Genomic DNA, 27,697 nt, shown 5'->3' with positions numbered 1-27,697 from the left:
TTAGTGGCCATGTAAAATCAGGCTTCCTAAAGAAATCAGAAGCTTTCAAATTTGGGGTTCAAGTTCAAGTCACAGACTGGCAGGCTTGTTGTTTCCTGTGATGGCCAGAAAAGGAAGTATTCAAAGAGAGTGTGCCCTTTCTGTAAAGGAAATTAATGCTTCCCAATAAATTCTTTTCTAGTGAAGGAAGCCCTTCTCCCCGGATGGAGCTGCTGCATAACATTGACCCAGGCTTTGTAGACATATCTCCATGTGAGTACACGCTAATTAATTAATGAATCATTAGGAGGCTGGTTTGGCTGCTTCCCATTTTGCAAGGCTGAAGTCCATCTCCCTTTTCACCTGAATGGAAATCAAGGCAAATTCTCCCCTCTTGTAATTTTCTTAGTGATCTCATTTTAGGGGTCACTAAATTATTGCCAAGGACTAATACAGTTGGCACACCCTACTTCCTAGTCCTCCAAAGCACCCAAATGGAAAGAGTCGTGTCCAGGAAACCATGGAGCTGTTGTGAGATAACCACATCCCTCAGGTGCCAAGGTGGTGAGATTTAGCACTACCTCCATTCCAAAGGTGCAGTTGCAACCTAGCATTTATTCAGCAAATACCATGGGCCTGGTATTGTGATAATCTCTGGGAATACAAAGAGAAGCAAAAAAAAAGCCCCTGCCTTCAAGGAGCTGGCATTCTAATGGGAGAGACAATGCGCAAATAACTGAGGACAATATATATACAGTGTAAATGGAAGGTGGTTGTTTGTTGTTGGGCAGCTCAATGGCACAGTGGATAGAGTGCCAGGCCTAGAGTCAGGAAGACCTGAGTTCAAATCCGGCCTCAGATGCTTATAAACTCTGTGACCCTGGACAAGTCACTTCACCCTGTTTGCCTCAGTTTCCTCATCTGGAAAATGAATTGGAGAAGGAAATGGCAAATCATTGCAATATCTCTGCCAAGAAAACCCCAAATGAAGTCACAAAGAGCCAGCCATGTCTGAAATGACTGAACAATAACAAAAGATCCCTTCCGGGTCTAAACAGAAGGTAATCTATGGGGAAGGCACTGGTAGTGGGCAGGAGTGGGGTGAGAGGGAAGTGAAGGAGAGATCAGGAGAAGCCTTCTGCAGAAGGGATTTGAGCTGAGTGTTAAAGGAAGCCAGGAAACCTCAGAGACAGAGTGGAGGAAAGAGAGCATTCTAGATATGGAGGGTCAACCATTATAAATGCATAGAATCAGGAGATTGCACATTGCATGCAAGGAACAAGTGTGCCAATATAGTTTGTAGAATGCATGGAGGGGAGTACAGTATAAGAAAACTGCATAGGTAAGTGGGATCCAGGTTGTGAAGGACTTTAAATGCCAAGCAGAGGATTTTATATTTAATCCTGGAAGTAATAGGGACCAACTGGAGTTGATTGAATGGTAGGGAGAGAAGAGTGACGTGGTCAGACTTATGCTTTAGAAAAATCCCGTGGACAGCAGAGCAAAGGCTCGATTGAGCCACGGAGAGACTGGAGATGAAGAAACCCACCAAAAACCTATTGCAGTGGTACAAGTGAAGGTGATGAAGGCAGGAACTCTACGAGCTGAGAAAAGGAGACGCTTCATGAGAGATGTTTTGAAAGTAAATTTTTTTAAGTTGTCAAAAGATCAGTTATATGGGATGAAAGCAAATGAGGAGTCTGGGAGGATGTCATGGTTGTGAATTGAGGTGACTGGAAGGATGGTGGTGCCCTCCACAGTAACAGGAAAATTGCAAGGAAGGAAAGGGTTTATGGGGAAAGATGAGTCATCTTTGGGGCAAAGTTTAAGGATTGAGTTTAAGGTGCCTATGGAACATCTTAATTTGAGGTGTCTAAGAGGCTGTAGGAGATGTGGGACTAGAACTGAGGAGAAAGATTAGGGCTATTTATATAGATATGGGAATCATCTGCAGAGAGATGATTGTTGACCACATGGGAGATGATGAGATCACCAAGCAAGATGTTCAGTTGTAGTTCTATTTTAGAAATATACAATACCCTAGTGATCTACAGGGATTAATGTCCTTTATTAAGTGCCTGTCATGGAATCCTTTAGGCCCTGGGGAGCCCAGGTTCCATTTATAACATCCCCAACTAAAATTTCCTGTTGAAAATATTGCCAGTAAACATAGCATACATTTTATGAAATATATACCCTTGAATATTGCCTTAGAATTTAGTGGTAGCTTTTGATTTAAAAAATTATATACATGTTTTTCAGTCATGTCCGACTCTTTATGACCCTGTGGATTGTAGCATGCCAATTCTATCTGTGGGATTTTCTTGGCAAAGATACTAGATTGGTTTGCCATTTCTTTCTACGCTGGATTAAGGCAAAGGTTAAGTGACTTGCCCAGGGTCACATAGCTAGTAAGTGAGCTCAAGTCTTCCTGACTTTAGGCCCAGTGCTCTGTCCACTGAGCCACACACACGTATGTATGTGTGTGTGTGTGTGTGTATATACACATATACATACATATACACATATGTGTATTATGTATATACACACAAATTTTTTTCCTATAGAAACACAATCACAAAAATTGTATGTGTGTATATATACACACACATATACAAGTTTTTTTTTTAATCAAAAGCTACCACTAAATTTTATATGATTTTATATCCTTTTACCTATGAATGGTTTCCATCTTATATCACAAACAAAACCCCAGAGATTGAGCTTCTCAATTCTGATTAGTTCTAAGGAATCCTTAGAAAATCTAAGGATTTTCATATGTATGCTTAGAAGGTTGGACACCATGTGACAGACTTTTTTGGCCACATAAACCTCCAGCCTATGGGTAGAAGAATCTTAATCTGTGTCAGAAGAGGAATGGAAATTACATGTAAACAGCAGGCAGGTGGTTCAGTGGATAGAGTGCTGGGCCTGGAGTCAGGAACACCAGAGTTCAAGTCTGGCCTCAGACACTTATTAGATTTGTGACCTTGGGCAAGTCATTTAACCTCTGTTTGCCTGCGTTTCCTCATCTGTAAAATGAAGATAATAATATCACTTTACCTTCCAGGGTTGTGAAATAATAATTGTAAAGCACTTAGCCTAGTACCTGGCACATAGAAAATGCTATATAAATGTTAGCTATTATTGATGATGATGATATAAACTCAGAGATCCTCGAAGTATTGAAGTGATCATATTAAGTCAAACATGCCTTGCTTCATGCCTTGACTTTTGTATCACTAATCTTACCCATTATCTTGCCATGGATTAAGAACTTTGCTAAATTGGAATAACCTTAAGGATGTTTACATTTAAATGAGTGAATTACCTTCATTTTTAAAATTCTAATGTTTTTAGAAATGGGAAACCACCATTTAACCATGTGAAACTGAAATACCCAGTATACCAAGTTGGTAGGCTATCTATGTCCTCTACTCATTCCTGTAGTCTTCCTTTTGTTCATTTTGCTTCTAATTAATTGATGTCTTCACCAGAGGTTGTAAAATTTGAAGATTAACGAACAGTTCTAGCATCTGGAGGACATGAAACATGGGAAGACTTTGGGACACATTCTCTTGGAGATGCATTAAGAGAAGCATGCTTTCCAGGAAAAAAGGGCTGATAGTGTCTCTGTAAAACATCTGGAGTATTACACAGTTCCATCTTGAAGTACTGTTGGAACAGTCAGATGCAAAGTCCTCCTAATTCTGGTTCTGATTACAAGGCAGAAAGATGAGATGAAATTCTGATGACTCCATTTGGGTAACTTGTGAACAGTTTTGATAAAAGATTGGGTTGAGTAGGAAGGGTGTAAATAATAACATTAGCTACATTAAGGTTGTGTGATTATCTGTAGATTTCAGCTATCTATGTTCTCACTCTATATTGCATTAATGTGTATTTTCCCCATAGCCCCTCTAAGTCATTTTCTTTTTTTGTCAACTTTGCCAATCTAATAGGTGTAAGGTAGAACTACATAGTTGCTTTAATTTACATTGCTTTAATAGTTAGTGATTTGGATTATTTTTTCATATGGCTGTTGATTGGATTTCTGTCCCTGAGAACTCCTATTTGTATCCGTTGACCATTTATTTATTGAAGAATGGCACTTACTTTTATAAATTTGAACCAGTTCCCTATACATTGTGGAAATGAGACCTTTATCAGGCGAACTTGCTACCAAGATTTTTTCCCAGTTACCCATTTCCCTTCTTTTCTTTGCTGAATTGGTTTTATTTGTTCAAAACCTTTTTAATTTTACATAATTGAAATTGTCCATTTTGTTGTGTATGTGTTTTACTATTCCATCATAATAAAGGGAGTGCTGACCCCCTCTCTTTTCGTATAATAACCATTCACTTTCTTTACATGTCTGTAAAGACAGAGACATCATGGTACAGTGGAAGGAGGGCTAAATTTGCAGTCAAAGGGACTTAGATTGAATCTCAACCCTGTCTTTTGCTACCTTTGTGAGGATGGGAAAGATACAATCTCTTTGGGCTTTAGTCCCTCCTCCGTCTAATGAAGGAGCTGGACCACCTGACCTCTGTGGTCCCTTCCAGTGCTAACGCTGTGATCTTTGATATATTTGTACTTCATGCTTGGAAGATAACTTTGACTAGACCTCAGCTTTGTTCTCCGGTGAATCTGAAAGGTCTTTCGGATTCCTGGTTCACACAATACCTTTCTACCCCTTCCCTTTTAAGAATAGAATCAGAGCTTTCTGTTCCACATGACTAAAAGAGTTCTCCTTATAACAAGCTAACTTTCCAGTGTCTTTCTCAAGAAGTGGACTCTAGACTGAACCCCATCTTGTTAAATTTCATTTTTATTTTGAGGGAGAAATACTGTGTGTGAAATGGATAAATTCTATGTGATAACTTACTTCTCTTTATGTGTCATATCCTTCCAGATGACTTTCCTGATCCCCCCTGAAAGTGTTTTGTTGTTGTTCAGTCTTGTTCGACTCTTTGTGACCTCATTTGGGCTTTTCTTTGCAAAGACACTGGAGTAGTTTGCCATTTCCTTCTCCAGTTAAGATGAGAAAACTGAGGCAAACAGGGCTAAGTGACTTGCCTGGGGTCACACAATTAGTAAGTGTCTGAGGCCAGATTTGAACTCAGGGAGATGAGTTTTCCTTATTCCAGGCCTGGAACTCTATCCATTGTCCTACCTAGCTGCTCCCTCTCCCCGAAATTACATTATTTTTACATTTCATATTTACTTATCTGTGTACATATATGTTATACCCTTCCCCTCCCCTTTACCTCCAAGTAGAATGTCAACTCCTTGAGACCTTGATTATTTCATTTCAATCTCTGTATTCTTAGTGTTGTCTGTATACTTTGTATTACTTAGCACAAGGCCTAACACTTCAGGAGTTTAATAAGTGCCGGTTAAATTTAACTGGAGCAGAAAGGCTTCCTGAGCAATTCTAAACAATAGAAAGGTGCCATGGTCCAGAGGCACACATCCTTTTCTAAGATAGGAAGAGGAATATGAAGACTAGGTCAACTTGGTCTTGATAGATAAGGCCTGGCCTCGGGTGTGGGGTAGCTACAGCTCTCAGCTCCACTCCTCTCCACAATCTTAGTCAGCAGTCCTGGTACTTTGAAAAGTTTATTCAAAAATATCATTTTGATTGAGAGCAGTGACTGCTTACACTTGTGATTAAATGTGCATATGAAGGTCTCCCCCAAAATTGTATGGAACTTACCCTTGTAATCATGAAACCCTCCAGTAGTATTGCCATTTTAAACATCGTATGCTTCAAGATTCATCCTCCTCAAAAGATAATACTGTTCCATGAGCATAAAAAGTTTGAGAACCACTTATTTTAGAGAAAACACTCACATATACCTTATAGGCTCTAAAACTCTCCTGTAGATCATAGATCCACCCTATGTCTGAAGCCAAAACTAACCATGGAAAGCCAGGCCCAGCATTCCATGAATCATTAGAATTCTCATCTACTTATACAAGCAACGGTTTAATTAATATACCCTTTTACACATGCATAACACTCAGAGCCCATTAATAGTAGCCTGATTATAGGATGAAGGACATTGACAGATGTTAACATTTTACTTATATAGGCCAATGACTGGGGCTTCAAAGCCTTTATTGGCTGTACAGCTTTTTTTTTGCTATTTCATTTAAAAGCCTTTTCTTTTTAAGGGTTGTAATGAGGAGTTATTTTTACCCTTTGATTATAGGGAGGAAGCATGAGGTCCCCTCCCTTTCCTTCATCTACGTGCGCATTATTTTCTGTGGTGAAGTGGCTTCATCTATAGTTCAAATCAGAATCCATCGTGTTGGGGAATACGGAGAAACTTTTCCCTTACATTTTTTCCTTTCCCAGCCTTTTTTTTGGACCCATTTGCATGAAAGATATTGATATTTCTGAGATCAGAAATTAGTCTGAGTTAGAATATTAATACAATGATAAGATACAGTATTTTATCCCTCAACTGCTACTAGGAATCTCTAGATCCTCTTTGGTCTCCATAGTGGATGCCGTGGCCATCTGTGTGATCAATCAATAAGAAGATGAGAAGATGAACCAAGAATGGGGCTTGTCTCCAACACAACCATACCTACTCTTACTCCTCAGCACTCTCACTGTGCCCACACCATCTGCCGTGAAAGTTGCCATTCTTTTCTTTCAGCTAGGTGGCATAGTGGACAGAGCACCCAGCCTGGTTTCAGAAGACCTGAGTTAAGATGTGACCTTAGACACTTACTAGCTGATTTACCCTGATCAAGTCAGTTAATTCATGTTTGCCTCAGTTTCCTTATCTGTAAAATGGAAATAGTAATAGCACCTACGTCCCAGAGTTGCTATGAGGATCAAATGATAATTGTAAAATACTTAGTGTAGTGCCTGGTACATAATGAGCACTATATAAATGTTGTTGTTCTTATTCACCTAGTATCAGACACTCAGGGCAGTTATAACCTAATTGGGACCTAGGCTCACCCAACAATAGTTATGAATATGTCATTGGGAAAATCTTCTGATGGAGAGGTGGGGGTGGAGTTCAGTCAGAAAATTTTGGAAACAATGTCTCTGGACTGTAACTTACAGACCTATTGACAGAATGCAGTGGTGGAGGGAGTCTCCATATTTGTAATTCCCCATGCTAATGAAATCATAAGTCTAGGATCTCCCTCCCAACGCCCAAAAACTTACCCTTCCCTCAGTTGATTCAAATAATAGTAGCAACAACTGTAGGCTTGGAAAGAACTTTACATACATTCTCCCATTTGAACTTCACATCACCATGTGAGAGTAGGTGCTATTATTATCATCTCCAGAGGTTAAGTGACTATATGATCAGGGTCACATAGCTTGTAAATATCTATCCATCTGGGAGATCAATTAAGACTAGTCTCCAAAGTCCAGTCATCAATGGAAAAGGTGAGTCCAGAGAGCCCATCATATCCTATCAGCATACCACTTTGTCTTTCACCTGTGAATAAGATCAGCCGTGATACTAGGGTTAGAGCTCTGTTAGGTCAGAAGTATGGCAAATTCTTTCTGCTGTTATTCTTTGTATACTTCTCCCTCGCCCTCCACCTCCTTGTATTTAGGACAACCAGGACTCTTGTTTTATCATCTTGTTTAAAGTACTTGATGTTGGTAATTAGTCCCTATGGTATAACTACCCATGCTATTTCTGTATACAATCCATCTCTGTAACAGGATGGAAGCTGCAGTCACTCTGAGGCCCTTCCACAACCTCACAATAATTTTTTTTTTAATCCCAAACAAAGCCTGGCCATCTGTGCTAAAGAAGCTAACTTGTTGAATGCAAAATTATTTAAGTGATTTTGTTTTCACCCTATCAGCATTGAAACTTTCACTTTCTTGGATAAATTTTCTTTTTCTAGCCTATCAGTGCCTCATTTGACAGCCCATCATGAAGGCAACATCAAATTAATGTCAGCTTCCATATTTTCACTGCCATATCTTTGACTGTATACAGAGCTTCCTTGGTGCCAGTTGCCACATGGCCTCAGTAACAAAATCCGCAGTAGATTTTTTTTTATTTTCATTTTCAAAGGCTTTTCTTCTTTGTGTACTATAGGGAATACTAAATGTTATTTTGAAATAGAGTCATTTTGATTTGAAGATGGTCCCACATGCCTCATATACCAATTACTTTACTTTATACACTTTACAGTCTTTATACACTGTCTTGAGTAAGGCATAATGAACCTTTAATATTAACACCCCATAGTAGTATATCAGCTTTCATCCTGGATAAATACACAAACTAAACCAAATCCACGGTACTGTTTAAAACCCTAATTAATTCTCACCAGAAGCGTAGGAGACACAGAGTTGGCAAATCCCACTGCCCTCATTTTCTCTTTGGAGAAATATAGCTAACTGATTTTTCTCTAGGCGTCACAGGGTTCAGAAAACAGAATCTGTGATCCTTTTTGACTTACAGCAATGCTGGAGCTCCTGGGATTAATCTTAAACCAATCTCTAGGGGTCAAGAAATAAGTAGGGTGTTTGGCAGTGCCTTTTTGAACTCCCATGGTATTCTTTATGGTTACATTTAACATCCCCCTACAAAGTTCCTTTATTTTTCATGGGACCGCTCTTTCTTTTTCAATTTAATTTTTCAATTGGATTTTTATTGTTATCTTTTGCTTTTACACCACCTAGATTTCTTCTTATATCCCTCCCCTCCCCTCTCAGAGAACCAGAGAAAGAATTTTTTCTAAAGTGAGAAAGGAGAAAAAATTAAGTAAAAAGAATAAAAATATTACAGTTCTTTATAAAGGGACAGCTAGGTGTTATAGTGGATAGAGCACCAGCCCTGGAGTCAAGAGGACCTGAGTTCAAATCTGACCTCAGACACTTGACACTTACTAACTGTGTGACCCTGGGCAAGTCACTTAACCCCATTCCCTAGCAAAAAACAAAACAATACAATGCTTTACAAAGGCGGACCCCTCCCCACTCACCACCACTGTAGAGAAGTGGGGGTAAGGTATCTTCTTACATCTCTTCTTCAAGGTCAAGCTTGGTCTTTATAATTGTGTAACATTCAGTTTTGATTATTTTGTAGTCATTGTTCTTTCCATTTACATTGTTGAAGGTATTTTATATTCTTTTTTGTGGTTCTTCTAACTTTGCATCAATTCATGTAAGAAAAAAAATTAAGTACTTATATGAACTAATGAAAAAATTAATTTTTAAATCCATAATTTAAGTACCAAATAAATTAGCAATATAAAGTAAAACAGGTAAAGTTATGAATGAAACTGTAAATCTCTATTACATACAACTTGCTTTTCCTTTTAATTATATAATAGATTCAACTTTCAAAGCTAACCTTCTTGACTGTATTTCCTGCTGGCCTTCCTTCTTTTCTCTTTTGTGCATTTAAAAGGATGCTTCAGTGACCTTTTTTTCTCCCTTTCGGCAGTCTCACTAGTAGTCCCCTTTCCCTCCCAACTCCTCTCCCCCAGTTGAAAAATAGACAAATAAACAAACCCTTGTAACAAATATATATTGTCAAGCCAAACAAATTCCCACATTGGTTGGCTCTGTGTGTATGTGTGTGTGTGTGTGTGTGTATGTGTATCTGCATGCTGAGTCCATCACTTCTCTGTGAGGAAGAAAGTATCATGCTTCTTTTTTTTTTTAAACAAATTTTATTTTTTCCCCAATTAGATATTAAAACAATTTTTAATGTCTGGGGTATTTTTAAGTTTTGAGTACCAAATTCTATCCCTCCCTCTCCTCTCCTCCCCTCCCCTTCCCTGAGACAGGTAGGCCATCTTATATAGGTTATATTGAATATCATGCTTCTTCATGAAATCTTCATGAAACCCAGTTGATCACTGGGTTGACCAGAGTTCTTAAATTGTTCAGCATCAGTTGTCTTCCCAATGTTGTGGTCATTGTCATTTTCTTGAGGCTGCTCACTTCACTTTGCATCAGTTCATATAAATGTCTTCTCCAGGATTACTCTCATATGAATGCTCCAAGAAGACACAACTGACCATGGGCTTATTTTTCTTTGAATTCCATAGAGTTCACATGCTTTAACCGTGGATTCAGAGCAGGCTACTGATTTCAAAACTCCAATACTTCAGTATTCCAATGAATATATGATGTGATTCATGTAGGTATTTCTATCAGTGATGAAGATCACAGTCCATCCATGCCTGCCCACCCTATACAATGCTTCTCTACGCCTTCCCAAAAGCTTGACACAAAGGATCCACTCGAAGTGATGGGGAGCTTCCTTGAATTCTCTTGGCATCATGAGGCTATTAGTAGATCAGGCAACCTCTCCATTGGTTACCCTTCCTTAAAAAGGCCCATCTATGTTTTATGTCATACTTTTCTTGGTTGATCTCTTTTGTACTGCCTGTAGCATGCTGCGGCCTCCTCACACCCATCATGCACTTCTCTGTTGAGTGACCCTCACTTCAGTGCTTTGGAAACTAATATCACAGCATGCACAGTCATACACCATCACTGAACAAGCATTAGTGTCAATGGGCCTTTCATTCATAAAAAAGTTTGGGGTTGTTTTCTTTTAAATTGGCATTTTCCCAAAGGCAATTTAGCCGGCTCTGTGCTTCCTATTCAATCTGGGGGCCTGGCTCACTGTCCACTTGCAGTGTCCCTCTAATATGTATATAGACACTGAGGAAAGAGCTCTATAGGTTGTGCATCCAACTCTCTCATTGCCTGGATCATAGACATTCTTCATTCACTTGTTTTTTTGTTTTTTTTTATGTGGGTACTTACATCAAATTTTCTGGAATAATTATAGATCTTGTTTAGAAAGGTCTACAGAGGGCTTGATGCAATTAGTACAATGTCATCTTCACATAAGAATATCTGGAGCACCGCACCATCTAGATCAGGGGTTCTTAACCTAAGGTTAAGAATAAAATAAAAATAAACAAGAATTAAGAATAATTTTTAAATTTATAACTATTTCAATATGATTGGTTTCTAGTAACCCTATGTATTTTATTTTATTCATTTAAAAAATTATTGTGAAAAGGGGTCCATATGCTTTATCAGACAGACAGAGGCCTCTTTGATATAAAAAAGTTAAGAGCCCATGGTCTAGAGGGATCCCTCTATAATGTGAACTGTTTGCTTAGCCTCCTCCCAAACAGTAGTAAACACCTTGGTGAACATTCATCTCTTTGTTTGATGCCTTGCCTTATATTAATAATCGAAAGGCTGTTAAGCAAGGCTAGGCTATGTCCATTGTTATCTTTCAAGGAATCTTTCATAACTTTGACATATGAGTGAAAGATTTTTTGTGGAGGGATTTTGATGTGACATTTTGAACTAACAAATATAAAAACTGAAAGTTTTTATATATTCAACCACATGGACTGATGTTTATTAGTAGAAGGGGTTTCCCCACTTGTGGGTTCCCTATACCAGTGAAATCACAGTTCCAGTCCCTGTCCTTATACTTCCCCATAGCTACGTGTACTCTTTGCTATAGACAAACGAGGCAGTTCTCTGTCTTTGAATACATACCATGCTCTCACACCTTCTCTTTCCCCTTCTCTTTCCTCCTTCACCTGTTGAACTCATCCATCCTTCAGTAAAACCCACCTCAATGCATATTTGTTACAAAGGTCCCCATCCCACTTCTTTTCCCTCCTCTCTCCATGTCCTCTTTGCACCTATCCAGGTTCTTGAATTTCCTCAAAAGAGTATGTCTTCCATTGCACAATGCTATTTCTTCTCTTTAAGCTATTCTGTTCTTTTGGAATAATGTGTGTACTTCCAGAGCCATATTCTAATCATGAGAAACATCCTAACATATCTCAATGTCGTCTTTTAGGTATAAGGACACAAGATTTGTAGGGGGGCACACTATCCTGCCTGCTACACCAATTGTTTTTGTTTTCTTTTGTTTTTAATGTAAATAGTATTTTGTTTTTTCCGCTTACATGTAGAGATAGTTTTCAACATTCACTTTTATAAGATTTTGAGTTCCAAATTTTTCTTCCTCTCCCTTCCCCAAGATGGCAAGCAATCTGATATAGGCTATACATGTACAATCATGTTAAACATATTTCCACATTGGTCATGTTGTGAAAGAAGAATCAGAACAAAAGGGAAAAACCACGAGAAGGAAAAAACAAAAAAACAAAGTGAAAATAGTGTTCTCTGATCCTCATTCATATTCCATCAGTTTTTTCTCTGGATATGGATGGCATTTTCCATCATTAGTCTTTTGGAATTGTCTTGAATCATTTTATTGTTGAGAAAAGCTAAGTTGATCCTCATACAACATGGCTGTTTCTGTGTACGATGTTCTGGTTCTGCTCACTTTACTCAGCATCAGTTCATGTAAGTCTTTCCAGGTTTTTCTGAAATCTGCCTGATCATCATTTCTTATAGAAGAACATTACATTCATATACCACAACTTGTTTAGCCATTCCCCAATTGAGGGACATTTCCTCAATTTCAGTTACACCAGTTGTAAGGGGGCTGGTCTATTTTGTCCTGACATGCCAATTGTAGGGACACAGAGGCTCTGGGAGAATACTGAGATACTGAAGAAAGAGGAGCCCATGCCAGCTTGGTAGTAAATAGGTTTTATTAGGGTAAATTGGGAGAGTTTACTCATAAGACTTAGTCCTTGGTGGCAGGAGGACAGAATGGTAGATCCCTGTACCCACCCTCAGGCCAGGCCAAGTATTATATAGAAACAGAACAAAAAAGGCATAGTGCCAGAAATGGCCCAGGTCCACCCATGAGATAGTTGGAGCTTCTTCTGCTATTTACACTTATTCAGGGTAGTTTATATCAACTGTGATACTTGAGGTCACATTTCTAGGCTCTACATCCCACCATACATGAGGTCAAATTTCCCCCCTTTACCTCCATTTATTCTATTCTTTGTGCATTTGCGCAGAGACATGAAAGACCATAGGTTTTGTTGTTGACTCTTTTCTTAGCCATTATCTCCTGGGAATTACTGGTCCTGTTTTTTGTTAACCTTAATATATTGTACCAGCTATTCTTTGTAACTGGGTGATCATATCTGTGTGGATAATTTTCTTTCTCAATTTCCTTTTTTTTTAAATTGGGAGAATTCTTTTTTTTTTCCCCTATCAGTCAGGGGTTAAGTGACTTGCCTAGGGTCACACAGATAATAAGAGTCTGAGGCTGGACTCGAGTCCTTCTGACTCCAGGGCCAGTGCTCTACCCATTGTGCCCCCTACCTGCCCTGAGAACTCTCAATATTCAAATGACTTCAAGTAAATGTATTTGATTTAGCCCTTATGAGGTACACTCCATCCCTTGCCAAAATCCCACCATTTCTACATAGTATTTTAGGATTTGGTCCAAAATTCTAAATCTGTTCGCAGGCACCACCTTCTTAGCCCATATTCACTTCCCATGTTTGTCTTTCTCTTCTGAATCTTCTACTTTCAGTCAACTACAGTTATGAAGGTGATACTTGCGTTCCCAAGAGCTTTAGGTTTTTGCTCAGGATTTCAAAAACATGTCATAAACCACATTCTTAGCCAGCTGTTTGCTTCCCATATCTGCCTTTCTATTTTGAATCCTCTACCTTCAGTCAACTATAGTGTTGAAGATAATACTTGTGCTCCTAAGATCTTTAGGTTTTTCCTAGGATTTCATAAACATTAGCAAGACTTTCTAGGTTCCTTTGATGATTTCATTTGTTTCCCCCGCTCACTCACCCATGATTCATCACCATTCAATAGAGGCCATAAGATATAATAGTTCTCAGGAAGCTCTTGCTGGTAATGATCTGGAATCATGCCCTAAGGACAGTAAGACCTCACTGTTGTATATGTTGGGTTGACAAATAATTGCCACATGATTATTTCTTAGATCACAGGTAGCTGCTTCCCTTCACACACGCTCCCCAAATAGCAAGAACCTCATACCAGCAGTATTATGTGGTGGTGGTAGTGTTCAGTCATTCTGTCATGTCTGACTCTTCATGACCCCATGGACCATAGCATGCCAGATCCTTTTATCCTCCATTATCTCCTGAAGTCTGTCCGAGCTTCTATTCCTTGCTTCCACGACACTATCTCATCCTGTGCCGACCCCTTTTCCTTTTCCCCTCAATCTTTTCCAACATCAAGATCTTTTCCAATGAATCCTGTCTATTCATTATGTGGCCAAAGTATTTAAGTTTCAGCTTCCATATTTATCCTTCCAATGAATAGAGTTAATTTCTTTAAGTAGTGTTTGATTTGATTTCCTTGCTATCCAAGGAACTCTTAAAAGCCTTCTCCAACACCATAGTTTGAAAGCATGATTCTGCAGCATTCAGCTTTCCTTATAGTCTGATTCTCACAGTCATACATGACTATTGGAAAAATCATAGCTTTCACTGTATGGACCTTTGTTGTCAAAGTGATGTCTCTGCTTTTTAGTATGCTATCCAGATTTGCCATAGCTTTCTTTCCAAAGGGCAAACATCTTTTAATTTCATAGCTGCAGTCACCATCTGCTGTGATCTTTGAACCGAATAATATAAAAATCTGACACTGCTTCCATTTCTTCTTCTTCTGTTTGCTAGAAAGTAATAGGACCAGGTGCCACGATCTACATTTATTTTTAATAGTAAGCTCAAGCCAGCTTTTACACTTTCCTCTTTCACCTTCATCAAAAGGCTTAATTTTTCTTCACCCTCTGCTATGAGAGTGGTGTCATCTACATATCTGAGATTGTTGATACATCTCCCAGCAATCTTAATTCTGGCTTTTGATTTGTCCAGCCTGGCATTTCATACAATGTACTCTACATATAAATTAAATAAATAAAGTGACAATGTACAGCCTTGTCATACTTTCCCAACCTGGAACAATTGTTCCATATTCAGTTCTAACTGTTGCTTTTTGATCCACATATAGGTGCCTCAAGAGAGAAGTAAGATGATCTGGTAGTCCCATCTTTTTAAGGACTTTCACAGATTGTTGTGATCCACACAGTCAAAGGCTTTAGTCTAGTCAGTGAAGCAAAAGTAAAAGATGAAAAGTTTTCTGGAACTCCCTTGCTTTCTCCATAATTCAGTTACCAAATGTTGGTAATTTGGTTTCTGGTTCCTCTGCCTCTTGAAAACCAGCCTGCTCTTCTGGTAATTCTCAGTTCACATAATGCTGAAACCTAACTTGCAGAATCTTAGACATAACCTTACTGTCTTGTGAAATGAGGGCAATTGTTTAATATTTTGAACATTCTTTGGCATTGCCCTTCTTTAGGATTGGGACATAAACTGCCCTTTTCTGATCCAGGGGCCACTGTTGAGTTTTCCAAATTTACTGGCACATTGATTGCAACATTTTAACAACAATGGCATCTTTTAGGATTTTAAATAGTTCAGCTAGAATTCCATCACCTCCATTAGCCTTATCATTAGCAGTGCTCCCTTCAAGTGGATCTTAACCCACTTGACTTCACTCTCAAGATATATGGTCCTAGATTAGTAACCACCCTTCGTGATTATCAGTGATGTTAAGATCTTTCTTGAATAGTTCTGTATATTTTTGCCACTTCTTAATCTCTTCTAGTACTGCTAAGTTCCTATAATTTTTGTCTTTTAAAATGCCCATTTTTGCATGAAGCATTCCCTTTATTATTCCAGTTTTCCTGAAGAGGTTTCTTGTCTTTCCCATTCTATTGTTCTCTTCTATTTCTTTACATTGCTCATTTATTTTATTTTATTTTTAAAAATTAATTTATTTTTAGTTTTCAGCATTCACTTCTGTAAGATTTTGAGTCTTCAATTTTCTCCCCATCCCTCTCTTTCCCCCTCCCCAAGACAGCGTGCAATCTGATGTAGGCTCTATTTATACATTCATATTAAACATATTTTCACATTAGTCATGATGTGAAAAAGAATTAGAACAAATGGGAGAAACCACAAGAAAGAAGAAACAAAACAACAGAAGAAAAAGAAAACAAATAGTATGCTTCTATCTGCATTCAGACTCCAAAGTTCTTTCTGTGGATGTGGATAGCATTTTCCATCATGAGTCTTTTGGAGTTGTCTTAGATCCTACATTGCTGAGAAGAGCTAAGTCTATCAAAGTTAGGCATTATACAATGTGACTGTTACTGTATACAATGTTCTTCTGCTTCTGCTCACTTCACTCAGCATCAGTTCATATAAATCTTGCCAGGTTTTTCTGAAGTTTGCCTGCTCATCATTTCTTACAGCACAATAGTATTGCATTACATTCATATACCACAACTTGTTCAGCCATTCCTCAGTTGATGGACATCTCCTCAATATCCAATTCTTTGCCACCACAAAAAGAGCTGCTAAAATATTTTTGTAGACGTGGGTCCTTTTCCCATTTTTATGATTTCTTTGAGACACAGATCTAGAAATAGTATTCCTGGGTCAAAGGGTTGCATTGCTCATTAAGAAAAAAAAAACCTTCTTATCTCCCCTTGCTATTTTCTGAAATTCTGCATTCAATTGGGTATATCTTTCCCTTTCTCCTTTACCTTTTGCTTTCCTCCTTTCCTTAGTTCTTTGTCTTCATCATACAGCCAATTTGCTTTCTTGTTCTTCTTTTTCTTTGGGATGTTTTTTGTTGCTGCCTCTTGTACAACATTGTGAACCGCCATAGTTCTTCAGGCACCCTGTGTACCAGATATAATCCCTTAAATCTATTCATCACTTCCACTTTGCATTCATAAGGGATGTTATTTAGTTCATAACTGTATGGTCTGATGCTTTCCCCTATTTTCTTCAATTTAAATGTAAATTTTGCAATAAGAAGCTGATGCTCTGAGCCACAGTCAGCTCCAGGTCTTGTTCTAACTGACTATATAGAGCTTCTCCACCTCTGGCTACGAAGTATGTAACCAATCTGATTTCTGTATTGACGGTCTGATGATGTCCATGTGTAGAGTCACTTTTGGGATTGTTGAAAAAGAATGTTTGCTATGACCAGTGAATTATCTTGACAAAACTCTATTAATCTCTGCCCTACTTCATTTTGTACTCCAAGGCCAAACTTGCCTGTTATTCCAATTATCTTTCCATTTCCTACTTTAGCTTCCAGTTACCTATGACACCTTTTTTTTGGTGTTATTTCTAGATGATGTTGTAGGTCTTCATAGAACTGATCAACTTTGACCTCTTCTGCATCAGTGGTTGGAGCATAGACTTGTGTTACTGTGATGGTGAACATTTTGCCTTGGATTTGAACAGATATCATTCTTTTGTTTTTGAGATTATACCCCAGTACTGCTTTTCTCCTTCGTTTATTGACTATTTCTTCTAAGGGATTCTTGTCTACAGTAGCATATATAATGATCACCTGAATTAAACTCACCCATTCCCATCCATTTAAGATCACTGACACCCAAAGTGGATGTTTAATCTTTCCATCTCTTCTTTGACCACATCCAGCTCACCTTGCTTCATAGATCTTACATTCCAGGTTCCTATGATTTTTATAGCATCAACTTTCCCTTAGTCACCAGACACATCGACAGCTGAGCATCCATTCAGTTTTGGTCCTGCCAGTTCATTAGTACCGGTGCTATTTGTAGTTGTCCTCTACCCTTCCCAGTAGTGTATGGGACACCTTCTGACCCGAGAGGCTCATCTTCCCATGTCATATCTTTAAGCATTTTAATACTGTCCATAGGGTTTTCTTGGTAAAGATACTGGAGTAGTTTGCCATTTGCTTCTCCACTGGATTACCTTTTATCAGAACTTTCCACTATGACCTGTTTGTCTTGGATAACCCTGCATGGCATAGCTCATAGTTTCATTGAGCTGCCCAAGTCCCTCCACCATGACAAGGCAGTGATCCAGGGAGTATTGCATAGCTAGCTGTAAATATTCCCTGGACCTCATGGAAGCATGTCTTTGCAAGGAAGACTATTCTTCCTGATACCTGAGGAAAAGACAAGCATTCCTCAAGCCCTTTTATTTTCCTCCCCAGGATGTAACTTGTCCTTTGCTCAAAGGATAGGTATTACATGGTACTAGCAGGAACACAAACATAGCCCATCCTCTGCAGACCACTGAAAAATTCTCTTAGATCTACATGCTTGAAGCAAGAGATTCAATGTTACATTTTTGGGGGTATTATTTTTTATGGATTACCCTTCTGGTTAACTCCTACAAGAAACTGCTTATTTGTGAGACAGAATCCTAATGAAATCCACCCACCTCATTTCACCTTGCCTTTGATATCCCTACTTTCCTAGATGCTAGGCTATCTTTCCTCATTTTGATATACTAACAGTCAGTCAACAAACATTTAAGTACCTCCTATGTGCCAGGCACTATGCTGTGCACTAAGGATAGAAAGAGAGGCAAAAAGACAGTCCCTGCCCTCAAGTAGCTTATAATCTAATGGAGGAAGACAGCCACAGAAAAGGAGGCTGAAAAGCCAAGAGCGTAGAAGGAAGTACCCACTGGGGGGATGATGAAGAGGTTCAAAGGAGTACAGCAAGGTGGGAAGTAAACAGCTGGCTGACTGAATCACACCCCTGTTCAGTGAGCTCCAGTGGTTTCCTCTTACTTCTCGGAACAAATATAAAATCCTCTGTTTTGCATCTGAAGCCCTTCACAACCTGCTCCCACACCTTTACAATCTTTTTACACCCTACTCCCCTCCACATACCCTGTGCTGCATGGACACTGGCCTCCTTGCTGTTCCTCATACAAGACCCTCCATCTCCCTACTCTGAGCATTTTCACTGGCTGTCCGTCATGCCTGCAATGCTCTCCCTTCTCATCCCCACTTCCTGGTTTCCCTGGCTTCCTTCAAGTCTCAGCTGAAGTCTCACCTTCTGAAAGAAGCCTTGTTCCATCCTTCTTAATCTTAGTGACTTCCTTTTTGTCTACACCCCAATTGATCCTAAATATATCTTGTTTGTACGTAGCTGTTTACATGTTCTTTTGTCTATTAGACTGAGCTCCTTGAGAACAGAAATTGTTTTTTGTATCCCCAGTCTTAGCACAGTGCCTGGCACATAGTTGACTTGACTTGACTTGACATGTTTCCCATAAAGAGATTTGAAGTTGTCAAAATCTAATTTACAAGAAAGGAGAGAGGAAGAGGCAGAGATACAGAGATGCAGAGAAAGAGGCAGAGACAGAAACAGAAAGAAAGAGACACACAGAGAAAGTAAAACCTTGACCTCCGTTTTTTCTTATCCAAAGCCTAAGCATGTTTTGTAGTTAACATACACACACACACACACACACACACACCTGAGATGGAGGGATACTAAAGTTTATAGTTCTACAGTTATGAGTTATCCAAAACAAGTGGATTATACAAAACAACCACTGGAAACCACTGGAGCTCACTGAACAGGGGTGTGATTCAGTCAGCCAGCTGTTTACTTCCCACCTGTATACAAAACAAGTGGAGTATACCTCTCCCTGTTGTGAAGGAATATACATGCCCTACTTACCACTCTATCTCTTGAGCCCCCATTGATGTACTTCTACTTCTACAAGTTACTCACAATAATAGCATTCATATCTTAAACATAACTATTTGCTTAACACCAAGGCAAATGAAATTATATCACAAGTACTCATTGTTACAGCAAATGAATAAATAATAAATACTTAACAATGCACACCTAAATCTAAGTCACACACTTTTACCAGTACATTTAATATCTATGGAGAGTGGACACTCTCTCCAAACTACCAAAGACACACAAAATTTAGAAGAATTTCACAGTTGATAATTTTTTTTTCCTGAGCAGGTATAGCTTTGATAATGTTAAAAGCAAGGCATGGTTTGTTGTTGTTGTTTTTAAATTTAATATCTAAAAGCCAGAGATGAAAACAGTCCTAGCCTTTTCACTTTTGTTTTTAAGGCAGTTGGGGTCAGTGACTTGCCCAGGGTCACACAGCTAGTAAGTGTCATGTGTTTGGGCTGAGGCCAAATTTGAACTCAGGTCTTCCTGACTTCAGGACCAGCCGGTGCTCTATCCACTGCACCACCTAGCTGCCCCTTCCCTTTTTTTTTAATTAAACAACAACATTTTCAAATTATCATGAGTTTTTTAATCATTCAACAAAATTTCAAATAGCACTAGTGGCCCTGCATCAAGGTAAAATGAACAGCATTCCTTACAAATGAATATGTCAAAGGCAGGAAATGTAAAGGAACATGCATCAAATTATTAGACATTTACATAATTTAGAAGAGTTTTGATAAATGTAAGAATTACACATTCTTCATAATTTTACATTTTCCCTTAAAAAAAAAACAACATTTCAAGTCGTTGATGGTTTGGCAGCTGTGAGGGTGACGTCAACTCTTCCATTGTGCATGATCTGCTTTCTTTTAGACAGCCTAGTGGCATGTCATCAAGTTCTGGTGATTCAGCTGAATTAAAAACCAACTGGATTTTAGCTTAAATTTCCCAACTGCTAAACCAAATATATTCCCAACCACAGAGCCATCACTCAGATGGTCTGCTTTTGTGTGCTCCTGAAATCCTATATCCCTATGTAGACAACTTCACTTTCAGTATCAGAAGTAAATGAGTAAGAGAAAAAATGCTTGCTTTAATTCTGAATTGTTAATCAAAGCATGTCTAAATGTTCTGTGGTATCTTTTACTCAAGCCTGCTAATTGATTAATGAAGTACCTACCCTTAGAAAGCTCCCAGCCTTCGTTGGACTTTGATTCATCTGTCAGTCTTTCTCATTTTCTTCAAGAACAAATCATTGAGTTGATTGTATGAATTAAAAGGATGATGTAGGAATCTCAAGTAAACAAGCTGTGATAGGTGGAACTTCTAGGTCAGTATTATTCAAATATTTTGCCAGTATTTTCACATTTCCCACACACTGTCTATAGGAAGAAATGAAATGAAAAAGCAGGGTTTCTGTGTTGCTGAAAAAAAAAAAGGTGACAGTTTTCTTTTTGTTTGTTTGTTTGTTTTTTCCATTCCAGAAATTCTCAGCTAAAAGTTGTGTGTAACAGGTACATTATGTGTAACATGGCCACCTACCATATAACTTCTCATACCTCTCACATGGGCATGTAGTCATATACCCACTTCTCTGGGCTGGCTAGATTATTCCAACCTGCTCTCACAACTGGCAGGTCTAGATTTCCAGAGAAGGACCACCACATGGTTATACTTAATTCTCTCAGTGTTCTTGGGATTATGAGGGAATATACCTCTCCCTGTTGTGAAGGAATATACATGCCCTACTTACCACTCTATCTCTTGAGCCCCCATTGATGTACTTCTACTTCTACAAGTTACTCACAATAATGGCATTCATATCTTAAACATAACTATTTGCTTAACACCAAGGCAAATGAAATTATATCACAAGTACTCATTGTTACAGCAAATGAATAAATAATAAATACTTAACAATGCACACCTAAATCTAAGTCACACACTTTTACCAGTACATTTAATATCTATGGAGAGTGGACACTCTCTCCAAACTACCAAAGACTAATGTGGGGATTTGTTTTGTTTGACTTTTCATATTTGTAGCAGGGTGTTTTTTGTTTGTTTGTTTTTCTTGCTTTCTTAATGGATGGGGGAGAGGAAAATGGAATGGAGAGAATCTGGAACTTCAAATAAAATAAAATTGAATTAAAATTAAAATCTGCCAAAGAGGAAAATAAGTGAGGAAAATCCACTTGTTTTGGATAACTCATAACTGTAGAACTATAAACTTTAGTATCCCTTCCATTTCAGGAATTATCCCTTAAAAGTTCCTTGATGGATATAGCTTATGTAGTGATTAGATGCTTCTTCTTCTAAGTTAATTGATCAACAGTGTTTGCTTGACCAACACCTCAGTGGGCACTACTATTCATCCAGAGTAGTTTAACTGCTAAATAACTTCTTTCAGTCTCTACTTTGAATCTGTCCTTCTGCTCAACTGGACTCATCAAAAACCATAATAGCTATTATTCCCATCTTCAGACATAACTGAAATCTTATTTACTTCTGGAATCTTTTTACTTCTCCCTCTCCTTTTATCTTTCTGAATTCAGATCTATATTTGTTCCTTAATTATATTTGTTCCTTAATAATACAATAATTCTGGTGTATATCTCTCCAATACATACCAACTTCTCACATTTAATAATAACAACAACAATAATCATAGCTATCATTTATATAGTGCCTACTATATGCCAGGCACTGTGCTAAGCCCTTTACAAATATTATCTCTATTGATTCTCACAAAAACTCTGGGAGGTAGGCGCTGTTATAATCCCCATTATTATCAATTGTTTGTCTAAGAGCTCAGTCAGATTCAACCCTAAGCATCTGTCTCTCAGAGGAAGTTTCTTCAGAGCAAAGTGGACTTAACCCAGCAACAGTTCTTAAAGGGACAGTATCTTATATCTAGTTTTCTCTCTCAAAGGTCAGGAGCTAGTTTAGTGGATGAGAGATGATGATAAGAGAATAGGTGGATGACAAGTATTCATGGGAAAGAGGAGCCTATTAGGAAAAGAGGAGGGAACTCAATGTTAATAATAGTTAATAGTCAAGATTAAAGTTTTGAGGAACCGTAACTCCATCCATACCTCTTCGGTGCTCACCAGTAACCACCAACCAGAATGAAGGAACTGTGAGATCTGATCCTTTCCAATTCTACTCCAAAGATCATTGTATGTCATAACAGCAATATTGTAATAATGATCAAACGTGAAAGATTTAGCTGATGAACCCTTAGTGCAAATTGAAATATAATTTTTGCCTTTATTTTCCTTGCTTTTTTTGAGACTCGGCTAATATGGAAATATGGTTTTGCATAATTTAATGTGTATATTGATATTATATTGCTTGCCTTCTCAGTGGATGGAGGAGGAGCTGGAGGGAAAGAATTTGGAACTCAAAATTTTAAAAAAAATGTTTTAAATAAATAATGAATTTGGAGAAAAAAATAAAACACAAAAAGTACTACTCCAAAGCACTTAATCCTCCAACTTTAAAGTGAAGATTGATCACAAATGTTTAAAAACAGACCACTTTTTAAAAACATTGTAAACATTATAGTGAAAAGTTCAGAGAGAGGAAGTTAGGTTTTCCACAATCTAACAGGTGTCTTTCGATTAAGCCCTTAACAAGTATTTTTTGAGTTGGGTTGAAATTGAGTCCCAGCCCTACTGTTTCTTCACCTGGTGCCTGTGGAGGTCAGGCAACATTCCATAATGGGTAGAGAGCTGGCCTCAAAACCAGGAAGATCTGGTTTCAAGACCCACCCCTTTCACATATTGCCTGTGACTCTGGACAAGTCACTGGATAACCTTCTTTGGTAGAGGAAGTTTCTTTACCTGGGAGTTCCCTGTGCCAATGAAAGCATGGTTCTGGTTCCCTTTCTCTAAACAGTTAACTCATTTATATCTCAGTTTCCTCCTTTGTAAGATGTAGATAATGATATTTGTTTACAAGATCACAGATTTAAAGCTGGAAGGGACCTTAGAGGTCATCTGATCCAGCCCCCTATTGTAGAGCAGAGAAAAGCAATGTCCAGGGAGGGCAGAGGCAAGAGATAACACAGCAGAGATTTGAACCCAGTGTCTCTGAACTAAAATACAGCACTTTCCACTGCACCACACTGCTTCCCTTGCCTCCTCCTCCACTATTAACTACTCCATTGTGTTTTCAGTAAAGAGCTTTGTAAATAGTCGATAATTTACATAATCTTCCTAACTAAACAACAGAAATCTCACCATCCCTGGTAGCCACATTTTTTAAGGCTTAGCCTTTCTAGAGGCTAAAGATAGAAGGATGCAAAGCGGGGATGGAATTGAAAATGTACCCATGGAATGAGTGAATCTTATTCTCATAGGATTTGACTTAAAGAAGGAATAACATACACACTCAATTGGGTATGGAAATCTGTCTTACCTTACAGGAAAATAGGAGGGGAAGGGCACAAGAGAGTAGGGGGATGATAGAGAGGAGGGCAGATTGGGAAAGGGGGTAATCAGAAGCAAATACTTCTGAGGAAGGACAGGGTCAAAGGAAAGAATAGAATAAATGGGGGTGGTGGGATAGGATTAAGGGAAATAGAGTTAGTTTTTCACAGCATGTCTACTATGGAAGTGTTTTGCATAACTGCACATGTACAGCCTATATTGAGTTGCTTGCCTTTTCAATGAGGGTGGGTGGGGAGCGAGGAAGGGAGAAATTTGGAACCCAAAGTTTTAAAAACACGTGTTTAAAAAAAATGTTTTCACATGCAACTGGGAAATAAGAAATACATGAAATGGGGTACAGAAATCTATCCTGCCCTACAGGAAAATAGAAAGGGAAGGGGGGGGAGAGATAGCAGGGAAAGCAGACTAGGGGAAGGGGTATTCAGAATGCATGCCATCTTGGGGTGGGGGAGGGGTGAGATGGGGTGAAAATTTGGAACTCAAAATCTTGTGGAAGTAAACATTGAAAACTAAAAATAAAAAATTAAATTAAAAAAAAAGAAAAGAAAATGTACCCTTGGTGTGCAGGTGAGAAAGAAAACTCTTCCTTTTTGATAATGTGTTGGTGAGTGGTGGTATTGTATCAGTAACAGGATTATAGATGAAAAACCAGGGCAGGAGACTTTCTGAAAGAAATCCATCCCTTTCCTCAGGACATATTATTATTGTTCTTGCAATAAAAGAAGATTCTAGAACACAGAGAGCTAACTCCCACATCTTTTATTCTTTACCTAGTTATTTCAATATTTAGAAAGAAAATGCAGCCTCCTAAAAATGTCATGCTTAATCTTCCTGGAGTTTGCACTGGTATCCCTCATAAACTGTGGACTATGACCTTTCTTGGTCTCTCTCCTCTTTTATCCTCCCTCTCCCTTCCCTCTCACAATCACCTCTCCTTCCTCCTCTTTCTTTCACTTCTCTTTGAATTCACTTGTATGGCCCCAGGAAGGAAAATCACAGTCTGCAAAGAGATTTGTGTCACTCTGGTGCTGAGGGGATCAAAATTATCCACTGTGTGAACCTCTGAGGGATTAACTTCACTTGCTTTAGGACATCTTGACCTCTGATGATGAGAGAGCATGCGGCCAACATTGGATTAACCACTTACTATACTGTCAAGGTTACAGACCCATCTCATCCAACACGACCACACACCATATCAAATCCCGGTGACTGTATTCATCATTCCTACTCATTATTCATATACTTAATTTGAACAACAAAAAAGAAGTGAAAAATATAAAACATACCTAAAGTTTCAGTGGTCAGCAAATTTAATTTGTTTAAAATCCAGAGTAAGTTGTATATAATATTGCAAATGACAAACCTATTATTTCCCTCACTCTTACACACCCCTTCCCTTCCCCCCCCCAAAAAAAATTATGTGTCTGTATTTCTAATGCTCTAAGTATACTCAGGTACATTTTTCAAGGATTCATCAGATAGTGGGGAAAATCAGTGGATTTGGAGTCAAGAGTCAGAGATTTGAGCTGAGTTCAAATCTCAATTCTGCTGTTTCCTACCTATTTATTACTTAGGGCAAATCAGTTCATCTCCATGGATCTATTCCCTCATCTAGAAAATGAAGGGATTGGTCTAGACAATCTCAAGGCCTTTTCCATTTCAACATCTAGGATTCTATGGTGATCCCTCAGAGTATAAATAGGTATGAAACATCTATGTGTAACCAGACTAAAAATATCCCTAATTCAGTTGAGTCCAGACATTTAATAACATCTTACTCCCTGAAACCTATTAAAATGAATAGGGCATAGACCTTAACCTCAAGGGGCTTACAGCCTAGCAGAGGAGATAAAACATGTAGACAAATAACTGTAATACAAAACTGAATATGAGAAGAATGATGAAAAGAAAGAAATCCCTTCTAGTTAGGGTACAATTGAGGAAAGCTTCAAGAAGGAGTGGGCAACTGAAGAACTGGATTTTGAAGAAGGGGTAGAATTTTAGCAGGGAGAGAATGATCCGATATGAGGAAGTTTTCTTAGGAAACATAGCATTTTCCACCCCACAAAAAAATAATTCAGGGAATCTGAATCTGTAGTTAATTGTATGTTTTTATTTTGTTTAGGACTGTTTACTATCTCAGTGACAGTAATAAATTACAAAGTCTGGCTAAAGACCAGCCTCATCAATTTTTCCAGAATTTCTATTTGATTAATTTACTAAAAGTCCAGGTCAAAGATATTCCACAAGCCTTTTTATTTTAATAAAATAACCCAAAGTCTCCAAGTTTGTCAGAAAATTCATTATCACCATAAAGCAGCAAAAGGTCACAAAATATCTCTTTCCATATTCAAGGAACAAAAATTCTTGTTTCTTCAATAACTCATTACCATAGCAGAACAAGAGAAGCCTCTGACATTTCACATCCTTTTTCTTCAGGGAAAGTAAATGGTCCATATATCATGGTAGAAAATGACAAACAAATTAATGGAAAACAAATACACACTCTCAGTCTTCCCCTGTGCCAGGCCAAGCACATCTAGGATCTACTTTTGCTCTTAGGTCTTCCCAGCTCTACAAAGAGATGGTTACTGTAATGGTATTAGTACTTGATATACAACAAATTGAAGAAACATGAGATGAGAAAAGAGAAAAATTCCATCATTCCATATACATTTCACTACAGTGGGAAAGTCATTGCTGGCAAAGTCATTGCTGGAAAGCCTGGAATAATAAGTGGAAATATTCTGGAACTAATTTGTACTAATTTTAGAGACAAAGCCTTAACTGTAGGGAACTTGACAGTGTTCTAAGGGGTATCACAGTACACCAAAACCCTTTTATAATATTATTGTTGTAAGATCACGTTCGCCTCATAAGGTAATTTTAATATCAAGCTCAATGTCTGCTATGCAGGGTGACCCAAAAGGCTTAATGCAGTTTTAAGTTTTTAATGCTTTTTTTTAAGGCAATTCAATTTAACAAATATAACTATGTAGTGGGTACAAAGCTCTAGACTAAACAAAAGTAAAAATAGGCCCATCCCTCAGGGAGCTTATATTCTACTTCACTTAGACCTAACATATGATACACAAATGCATGTTGATTGATTGATTATATTATATGTTAACTGGAACAAAGTAAGAAGGAAACATAGGTCGGGAATGATTTTAAACCAAAAGATGGATGTTTATATGGTAAGTTGTGAAGACTCAGATAAAAGGATGAAAAGAAAGGTTTGGAACTCAGGGAGTTTACCTATGTTGAAAACATTAAGTTAAAAGAGAAAAAAATAAGAGAGAGAGAGAAAGAGAGAGAGAGAGAAGGCTTGGGGGGAAAGGGTGGAGGGAAGGAAGAAGGGAGAGATACAGAGACATAGAGAGAGTCAGACAGAGAGGGAGAGAAAGAATGGATCTGGGAAGAGTGTTGAGCATGATCAGCTAGAGTAGAAAAGTGCAGATAAATAGAAAGCTGCTGCTCCTTGGGTCAGTGGGGAATGCATTTTATAACCTCTAAATGACTGGCTGTTGCTGTCTCACCACTTAGACCAGGAACAGAGAAGATAAATGACGCTTCAGTCTGTACCAATACTGTTTTTTGCTTAAGGGTGGCTTTCCAAGCCCTAGTTGGGGGTAGTGGAAATGATGCTGAAATACTAGGCCTCAGCCTAGTATTTCAACAGCTGCAGTAATGGGTTTCTACTGTGTGTTTTGGCACAGCATAATAATAACCATGGCATTTAGGTGGCACAGTGGATAAAGTCCTGGGCTTGGAATCAGGAAG

The 27,697-nt window shown here is 38.3% G+C and overlaps 1 protein-coding gene across 1 annotated transcript in view; it reads left to right on the top strand.

Moving 5' to 3' along the window:
• The window catches only part of ARSB (arylsulfatase B), a 225,235-nt gene that overhangs the window by 136,630 nt on the left and 60,908 nt on the right, over positions 1–27,697 (top strand). Inside the window, exon 6 of the mRNA XM_027863552.1 lies at positions 182–252. Within this exon, the coding sequence (XP_027719353.1) occupies positions 182–252 (71 nt within the window). The remainder of the gene's footprint in view (positions 1–181; positions 253–27,697) is intronic.

Source organism: Vombatus ursinus, unplaced genomic scaffold (assembly GCF_900497805.2).
Source record: "Vombatus ursinus unplaced genomic scaffold, bare-nosed wombat genome assembly UNPS02014772.1, whole genome shotgun sequence".
In the NCBI taxonomy this organism is placed as follows: domain Eukaryota; kingdom Metazoa; phylum Chordata; class Mammalia; order Diprotodontia; family Vombatidae; genus Vombatus; species Vombatus ursinus.
Note: the sequence above shows the minus strand (reverse complement) of the source record. Positions and strands in the feature narration are given on the sequence as shown.